Here is a 9200-nt window from a genome sequence, read left to right as displayed (position 1 = left end):
TTCCCGGTCCACTTCTGCAAGGGTGGCTGGCAGCCTTGCCCACCTCCTGCAGGTTACAGACTCTTAAGTCTACCGTGCTTCTGCGCTAAGGCTTTGCCCCAGCACGGCCACTCCAGAGGGAGCATCTAGAGAACCCGCGCCTTCCCCCTCCGCAGGACAGGAGGCAAGAGTGCGGAAAGCCGGGCCTGTGGCCTCCTTCCCACTTGTTCCTCTTGCTCCTTGTCCTTGGCAAGCCAGAGTTCTCCATTTCTAGGACTTAACACTCCCTTGACCTCTTCCGGTCTCCTGGCTGCAGCCATGGAGTTACAGAAGGGAAAGGGGACCGTAGCAGCTGCTGCATCAGGAGCAGCGGGAGGTGGAGGAGGAGGAGCGGGAGCAGGAGCCCCAGGAGGGGGGAGGCTGCTACTTTCAACCAGTTTGGATGCCAAGGATGAGTTAGAGGAGGTATGTGTGTGGGGTGGGGAAGGGAGCTAAGGAATTGGGTTGAGGGATGCTGGAGCGGATATGGGGTGGGGGTGGGGAGAAGAGGCCTTCAAGTTTTTTCCAAGGCAGAAACATTGCTCTGGTTTCCTGCTTCTGGAGGAAAAGTGTGGGTCAATTTCCTGGACAGGTTGCCCTAGCAACAGCTGCCGCTATTATGAAAATGTGTGAGGGGCGTTGGTTACAGAAGGGATGTAGCATCCCTATTTACCAAAGTTATTTTCATTCCTTCCCATATACACACTACTAGTCATCTAGAGTATCCACCCTATTTAAGTGTGTTAAGTTGAAAAGTATATACGTGTTTACAGGCAGGTGTGAGGTTTGGCAACTTCCTACAGACTTGGCCCCTCTTCTTAGGTAGCATCATTGACTGTGTGTGGATACAGTGGGCAGTGGTTTTAACCAGGCATTTAGAGTGAGTAAGTAGTGTCTAGTTTGCTACAGTCAGCCGTAGTAGAGGGGTGAGCCAGGATATAGGACTGCTTTCTTCAGAACCGGAGAGTAAACACAAAAAAATGGAGAGAGCAAGGACATGAGTGAGGAGTCTTGTTCCTCCTCCTTTCCCTCACTTTTCACCCTGTCCTTGACTAGCAAGAGATGACCCAGCAACCCCTCCTGCTGCACACACAGGAAGACTTAGGATGTGCTACAGAGCTGAGGCATGATCGCTGAACTGTGCAAAGCCTAATGCATTCATTTCAGTGTCTAGGGATGGGAAGGAAACCAACAGGCCCTGGCTCTTCATGGGCTCGGCTGTGGTGAATTCCTTTACCAGATGCTGGAGTCGCAGGTTAAACTCAGAGTTAAATAACCTTAGATTGCCAGCTGTGGGGGCTCATGTAACCCTAGCTCTAGGAGGGCTGAGTCAGGAAGATTCTGTGTGTGGGGGGGGGATGTGTGTGTCAGTGAGAGAGAGAGAGTTAGTGTGTGTGTGTGTGTGTGTGTGTGTGTGTGTGTGTGTGTGTGTGTGGTGAGTTCTAGGCTAGCCCTGGGCATCATTAACAAGAACCTGGCCTCTAGAAACAAAAGACAGAAGAAAAGAAACTATGTATGTTAGGTCACAAGCTTTGTGGCCCAGCAGTCGAGGCAGAGGCAGGTGGATCTCTGTGGGTCTGAGTCCAGCCTGGTCTACATAGCAAGCTTTAAGATGGCCAGATCGACCATAGACAGACTCTGTCTCAAAAAGAGAACTTGAATCAAAGTGGCCTTATAGCGACTTTGTTGCTTACCCCCCAGCAGATTCACTGTATAATTCTATGTGCATTTGGAGAAAATTTGCTATCTTTTTTAATCAACTAAGGCAATTCCAACAATCCAAAGAGGCTGAGGGAAGAAGTGTGTGCATATGATATATGTGAGGGAAAGTGTGTGTGGTGTGTGTGTGGAGTGTGTATGCTGTGTGTGTGGAGTGTGTATGCTGTGTGTGTGGAGTGTGTATGCTGTGTGTGTGGAGTGTGTATGGTGTGTGTGGAGTGTGTATGGTGTGTGTGGGGAGTGTGTGTGGGAAGTGTGGTGTGTGTGGGAAGTGTGTATGGTGTGTGTGGGGAGTGTATGTGGGAAGTGTGTGGTGTGTATGGAGTGTGTATGGTGTGTATGGAGTGTGTGGTGTGTGTGGGGAGTGTGCGTGCTGAAATGTGCGCACAGGTCAGAGGATGTCTTTATGGAGTTGGTTCTCTCCCTCCACTGTTTACAGACTTGGTTACAGGATTGAATTCAGCTTTCCAAGCCTCTTTATCTGCTGAGCCTCTCCCCAGCCCTGTATTATTTTTTGAGATAATTTTTTTGGAGGGGGGGTTGGGTTTTGGAGACAGGGTTTCTCTGTGTAGTCCTAGCTGTCTCACTCTGTAGACCAGGCTGGCCTCAAACTCAGAGATCCGCCTGCCTCTGCCTCCCAAGTGCTGTGATTAAAGGCGTGTGCCACCATCGCCTGGGTAGGTCTGGAACTTATCACCAGTTTGACTGTCAAGTGTTGAGCATGGTGTGTTAGCACTGGAGCTTTAGGAGGGGAGAAGTCAGTAGGTGACTGGCCACTGTTGATCCCTCCACCAGAGCAAGGTTGGATGAGAGTCTGTTGATTCCCATCCTTACTCCTACAGGACGCAGGTACAGATTCTTTTTCTGGGCAGTAGGTGATCTGGCTGGGGGAGATCATGAGCAAGGAAGCCTTTATGTTCATTCTCGCTTACTTATACTCAGAACAAACTTAGCTTCCTAGGGAGAAATGGGAGGGTTTGTTTTCTCCTTTCCCATCTCGTTTATGGTGTGGATGCCTCCAGTCTGTCTCAGGCTCCCTCGTCCACATTTTCTTTGCCCTTTGTCCTTTGTGTCTTAGTTCCCAGCAAGCCTTACACTAGCCCCCCCCCCATGGGTGTGGTTCTGGTATCCCTGCTAGGCCGTGTGTCTGAGGGCCAGGCTTGCTGGCCTCTCCTTCCTCTGTGCCTCCCCACAGATCTTTGCACACAGAAGTTATCAACACCTTCTGTTGACCAACTGACCTCTGCTCATTCTGACTTGGTTATTTTCCATTGTAGGCCTACCAGTAGCCCAGGAAAATGGGTCAGCTTTTTGACTCTGTGCTTAAAGTGTGCTGAGTCTGATAGGAAAATGGAAGGAGGACGTAAGGTGTGCCACCTAGAAGTTTATCATCCAAAGACAGAGTATCACGCCACCAGAAGTCCTGAAAAAAATAGATGAGGGTGGTGAAGGCGTGGGCATAGTTGCGCATGATTAGCAAAGGCCACTCACAGTATGCAGTGGGACGCACTCAGGACCATCCTGGGCAGGACTGTGACTCTGCTCTCCTGGGAGTGTTTGCTGTATCCTTTCTTCTCGTTGGCCCTGTTCCTCCCTTTGAAGACTGAAGTCTTCTTTCCCATCCCCATCCTAGTTTGGGAGGGAGGGAGATAAAAATAGTGGCAGAGGTTGGAGGAGTTCAGGACGTGTAGTTCCTGGTCTCATGAGGTTTCCCAGTCCTGGCTCTTCCTTTGCCAGGGAAGGCAGGCCAAGAGCAGGAGCTGTGGCCCAGAGAAATCAGAATATCTTTAAGATAGGTCTCAGAATTATGTTTGGCAAAATAGAGGTGTGTCCCCACCATGTTTACTCTGAGAGATAACTCAGCCTCTCTCAGAAATGTCCACGGGCTGACCTTTGAGTCATTTTAAATTTTTTTCTCCCTTAAATCATCATTTTACATATCCTTGATGTAGAATATAGGTCATTCCTTGGACTCTGTACGGTATTTGTCCTAGGTCCCTGGGAGGATGCCGGAGTCTGTCCTTTCTGTGTACACTGGTAGCAAAGGCTGGCTGTACTAGGAACCCAGCATGGTCAGTCCCTTCTTGTTGATGTGGGTTCTTAGACATTGTGCAGGTGGGATCACATTTTCCTTTCCTGAAGACAGCAGAATGAGTGTTTCTAGGCTACTCACGTTCTATAAGGGAGCTGTGCACTGTACGCTTAGCAGAGTGTCTCCTCTCACCAGGCCCAGGACAGAGAAATGGGGTGCGTGCATCTCTAACTCCTGCCTCCCGCTTCAGGTGTCTACTGAGAAGCTGGAAGGCTCCCCTCCCTTCCCCGTGCCATCCACTGCTGTTGTCAGGTGGTTTCAGTACGAGAAGAATGAGTTCCAGAGATCCTGGAGATGATAAATATTTACTCATCTCTCTGAGGTGCTGTCATAGAGAACTTATTCTGAACAGAGCCATCCTGCCAGCAATTGCTGGCAGCTGTGTGTGTGATTTCATCTTTTCTGAGGACCTTCAGAGACTACGGGGAAAGGATACTGTTACCCAATTATACATCTGGTTTCCTGTGGCCTTTGAGGAGAGTGGTCCTTTTTTGTTTTGTTTTTGCGACAGGGTTTCTCTACATAGCCCTGGCTGTCCTGAAACTTGCTCCGTAGACCAGGCTGGCCTCAGACTCACAGATCAGCCTGCCTCTGCCTCCCAGTGGCTGGGATTAAAGGTGCTCACCATCACACCCAGCTGAGGAGAGAGTCCTTTTGGTCACTTCGAATGATTCCTGGTTATTTCTTTTCGTTTGCTTATTTGTCTTTGGTTTGTTTTAAACAGGCTGTCTTTGAACTTCTGATGAGGTTACAGATAATGTACCACCAGGAGCAGTTTTAGATAAAAGTTTTCTGAACCTCTGTTGTCTTAAAATGAATGTGTCCACCCATTCAAATTCTGGACTCCACTTTCTACAGCCTTCATAGGGCCTCCCTGTTTCAAGAGGCCACTTTTCTTGACTGGGCAGTGTCCTGTAGTCAGGCCTCTGATTAGAGCTTAGAACATGGGGCGGAGCCTAGAGAAACTTTGCTCGACCCAAAGCCTCGTGAATGTTAAACCACACCAAGACACTTAGCCAGTGCGTAGGGCCTTGGAGTGGGATTTGCAGACTCTTGGTTTTGGATCCATTACGCCTCCTCCCTCCTCCCTTCTCTTTGCTATGTTCTCATGCACACACTCTGTTTTGTTTTCTTTTTTTCAAGATAGTGTTTCTCTTTTAACCCTGGCAGTCCTGAGATTCACTCTGGCCTCAAACTCTTTGAGATCTACCTGCCTCTGCCTCCCGAGTACTGGGATAAAAGCATGCACCACCACCGCCTGGTGATTCCTCTGTTCTCTTAACGGCAAAATAAGAGAAGCCTTTCACGAGTTGGGAAATTATCCATGTCCTGTGGCAGAGGATTTGGTTTTCAGGAACCTTGAAGGACATAACATGAGAAGTAGTGGCAGGGGCTAGCAAGATGGCTGACTGTGGAGTAAAAGTTACTTGCTGTGACCCCCCCTGATGGTGGAAGATTGCTGACTCCCATGAGCTGACCTCTGGCCTACACACTGTGCCCACACGCACACCCCCCACATACAAGTAAATAAGTGGAATTTAAATCTTAAACAAAGAAATGGCAGGAGATTGGAGCCAGGTCTTCAAGGTTAGATTTGTGCAATTGCTGAGCTTCACAAATAGCACAGATTCTAATTAACTGAGATGTGTGTGTGGTGCAACTTCATGATACAGCTGTTATCTCTGGGCTTTTGTTTGCTTTGGGTTTTTTTTCCCCCTAGATAAAACCAGGGTTTACAGAGGCTCAGCCAAGGTGAGCCTCAGCCTGGCTAGCAAGGACCAGTTCAGTCCCGGTGGCTTCTGTTGCCAGGCTGCTGCTTGGCTTCCCTTTGGTGATTCAATAAAGATGTGTCTATATTTGATATGAGCAGTGTGTGGAGCTTTAGGTTGCTGCTGCTCACCATCTCCCTTCACTCTGAAGCTGCAGTTAACTTAGGCTGGAGACAGGGTGCCAGCAAGACTTAACCATTGGCTAGGTTGGTCTCCAGTTCCTGGTGACAGGGACAAGGTTTGATAAGAGAGGAAGCCCAGCCTCAGGTTTTCCTCCCACACTTTTCTTATACAGGAGCAACATTGGGTGATAATGGCTCCCAGAGCTCATGGGTCGGCTTCCATGTGACCACACAGTCCCTTTTCACATGTATGTCCTTGCTGTTTATTAAGGCTGAACCTGCTGGTCTCCCTGATTTGAAGCTAGGCCTGCTGTCGGAGTGGCGGATGTCACACCCAGGCAGTCTTAGGTTTGGACCCATCAGAACACAAGTCTACCCTTTGTTACCTTAAACTCTTTTCCAAGATTTACTATTATTGCTAGGCATGGTTGGGAACGCTGTTAATCCCAGCACTCAGGAAGCAGAATGAGTGGATCTCTGAGTTCAAGGCCAGTCTTATCTAAATTGTGAGTTCCAGGACAGCCAGGACTGTACAAAGAAACCCTATCAGAAAAAAACCAAAAGCAACAAAAAAGGTTTATTAATAGTATATTGTTTTGTTTTTGAGACAGGGTCTTACTTTGTAGACCGAGCTATTCTGTTCTTTTTTTTTTTTTTGGTTTTTCGAGACAGGGTTTCTCTGTGGCTTTGGAGCCTGTCCTGGAACTAGCTCTGTAGACCAGGCTGGTCTCGAACTCACAGAGATCCGCCTGCCTCTGCCTCCCAAGTGCTGGGATTAAAGGCGTGCGCCACCATCGCCCGGCAAATATTTATTTTTTATGTATACAATATTCTGTCTCTGTATATGCCTACAGGCCAGAAGAGGGCACCAGACCTCATTACAGATAGTTGTGAGCCACCATGTGGTTGCTGGGAATTGAACTCAGGACCTCTGGAATAGCAGGCAATGTTCTTAACCACTGAGCCATCTCTTCAGCCCTAGACCGAGCTATTCTGGAACTTAAGATTTATTTTTATTTTATGCGTATGAGTGTTTTGCCTTCATGGCTGTCTACACTGTGTCAGTGCAGGGAACTGAACCTGCGTCCTCAACAAAAGCAGCCAGATTGCTAAACTGCTGAGCCAGCTCTTCAGTCCCATCACTTTGGGCTCTTACCAGGGTGGACACAGATAACCTCTGTCTTTTCTGTTTACCTTTCTCGTGGTGTTTGTCATAGCCGCAGAACGGCCAGCAGGATCGTTGTCATTATACTGCAGTGCTTTTTCTTTGCAGTTTAGGGCTCGAGCCCAAAGTCTCAAGTATGTTCAGGTTGTTTTGGGTTCCTTTGTTTGGTTTTTCAAGAGCGTTGCTCTTAGTAAAAGCTCTGGCTATGCTGGAACTTGCTTTGTAAACCAGTTGAACTCACAGAGATCCTCCTGCCTCTGCCTCCCAATCCCAAGTGTTGGGATTAAAGGTGTGTGTCATCACTGCCTGGCACTTAGGGTTTTGTTGTTGTTCTTTTTTGTTTCTTTTGATGTTGTGAGATGGGGTCTCACATAACTCAGGCTGTCTTGAATGCTTTGTAGCAAAAAATGACCTTGCATTCCTGATGCTCCTGCCTGAAGGATGATCCCCCGTGCATTGCTGTACCAACTCAGTATTTTGTTCCTACATTGTTGTTACTGTTTCTTTTCCTACACAGTCTCACTTTGGTGGTCCACCTGGCAATCCTCCTGCTTTTGTCCTGAGTGCTGGGCTAACAGGTGTCACCACCACACCCAGCTCCCTCACAGGTGCTCACATGTTAGTCTCACTGCTGAGCTACAGCCTTAAATTTCTCCTTTTGTTCATTTTCTCTTTATATACTTTTTCCCCTTTCTTCTTTTTTTTTTTTTTTTGGATTTTTTTCGAGACAGGATTTCTCTGTAGTTTTTGGTGCCTGTCCTGGAACTAGCTCTTGTAGACCAGGCTGGCCTCGAACTCACAGAGATCTGCCTGCCTCTTGCCTCCCGAGTGCTGGGATTAAAGGTGTGCGCCACCACCGCCCGGCCTTTTTCCCCTTCCTTCCTTTCTTTCTTTCTTTCTTTCTTCCTTTCTTTCTTTCTTTTCTTTCTTTTTTTTTTGAGATAGGGTTTCTTTACTTAACCCTGAACTCAGAGAGATTCACTTGCCTCTGCCTCTCAAATGCTGAAACTAAGAGCATGCACAACCTTTATGTTTTAAATTCTTTTTATAAAGTTGGCTTGCTCAGTTCAGAAATGAAAACAAGTCCCAGACCTTATGTTTGACTGTTATGAGTCTTAGGTTTTTGGTAACTTTAAAATTTAAAGAAAAATTATACAAAATTTTGCTATGCAGCCCAGGCTGACCTTGAACTCAAAATCCCCCTTCCTTCTTGAGTACCCAGATCACAGGTTTGCACTTTCATGTTTGTTCATTTATTTTTGGACAGACGATGACCATACTGTGTTACTAGGTTGTTCTTAACGCCTGGGCTCAAGTAATCCTCCCATCCCAGCCTCCTAGTTACCTGGGACTACAGCCAGCCCCGCTTACCTGACTTTCCTAGTCTTAGAGGCAAACGGTGTCAGTTTGCCTCACTGTGCCTTTGGTGACGTCCTCCAGGCTGTCCTCCATGTGCTTTTTCCTGTGAAAGTCGGCATTGTTAATTTTTATGACTTTGTCCTTCCTGGAGGTGTTGTCCACTAGCTGTAGTAGGCGTGCGGTGCTGGCCAGAGTCGGCTGTTACTGCTGCTGTTCTCACAGTTGTTAGTGGCCATTCGACATGACGTGCAGCGTGTTTCTTTTTTAAGCAATAGCAGAAGAATGATCAAGCTTGAAGTGTTAAAATGTTTTGGGTGAGAAGTACTTCATAGGCTGTGTTATAACGCACTCCCCACTTGTTCCCATCCCTCCCCACAGAGGTTGGAAAGGTGTATGAGTATTGTGACGTCGATGACGACTGGTGTGTCTGAGCGAGAAGCCAACGATGCCCTCAACGCTTATGTGAGTACCATGTCCTTAATCCGTTCTGCTTGGGGAAGTTCTGAGGTGCAGACCGGAAGGAGGAAAGATGGTGGCCAGGACTTAAGGGACTGAATTCATATCTTGGTTCCTTAAGTGAGGTTTTACTCTTCCACTAGGATAGTTTATTTCTTGGAGCCTTTTTTTCTGAGATCAGGCCAGCATCATACTCAGGGTCCTGCCTCAGCCTCCCAAGTACGTGATCACAGCTTATGCTATCTTGCCTGACTTATATAACAACTCAGTGTTTGACCAGGTGGCTCAGTCGGTCTACGGCTTTGCACGCATCCCCAACAGTCTTGAGTTCTCATTTCTGGATTCTACAGGATGGCTCTCAAGAATAGTCCTCTGATTTTCTTTGACAATTTGTTTTTTTTTTTGTTTTTTTTTTTTTTTTGTTTTTTCAAGACAGGGTTTCTCTGTGGCTTTGGAGCCTGTCCTGGAACTAGCTCTGTAGACCAGGCTGGTCTCGAACT

At 47.6% G+C, this 9200-nt stretch overlaps 1 protein-coding gene across 1 annotated transcript in view; it reads left to right on the top strand.

Annotated features, from left to right (window-relative positions):
* Positions 1–297: 297 nt before the first annotated feature.
* Ints3 (integrator complex subunit 3) overlaps positions 298–9200 on the top strand; it is a 42126-nt gene continuing 33223 nt past the window's right edge. The window contains exons 1-2 of the mRNA XM_005367237.2: positions 298–444; positions 8623–8706. Coding sequence (XP_005367294.1) covers positions 298–444; positions 8623–8706 — 231 coding nt within the window. The remainder of the gene's footprint in view (positions 445–8622; positions 8707–9200) is intronic.

This window comes from Microtus ochrogaster, unplaced genomic scaffold, assembly GCF_000317375.1.
Source record: "Microtus ochrogaster isolate Prairie Vole_2 unplaced genomic scaffold, MicOch1.0 UNK16, whole genome shotgun sequence".
In the NCBI taxonomy this organism is placed as follows: domain Eukaryota; kingdom Metazoa; phylum Chordata; class Mammalia; order Rodentia; family Cricetidae; genus Microtus; species Microtus ochrogaster.
Note: the sequence above shows the minus strand (reverse complement) of the source record. Positions and strands in the feature narration are given on the sequence as shown.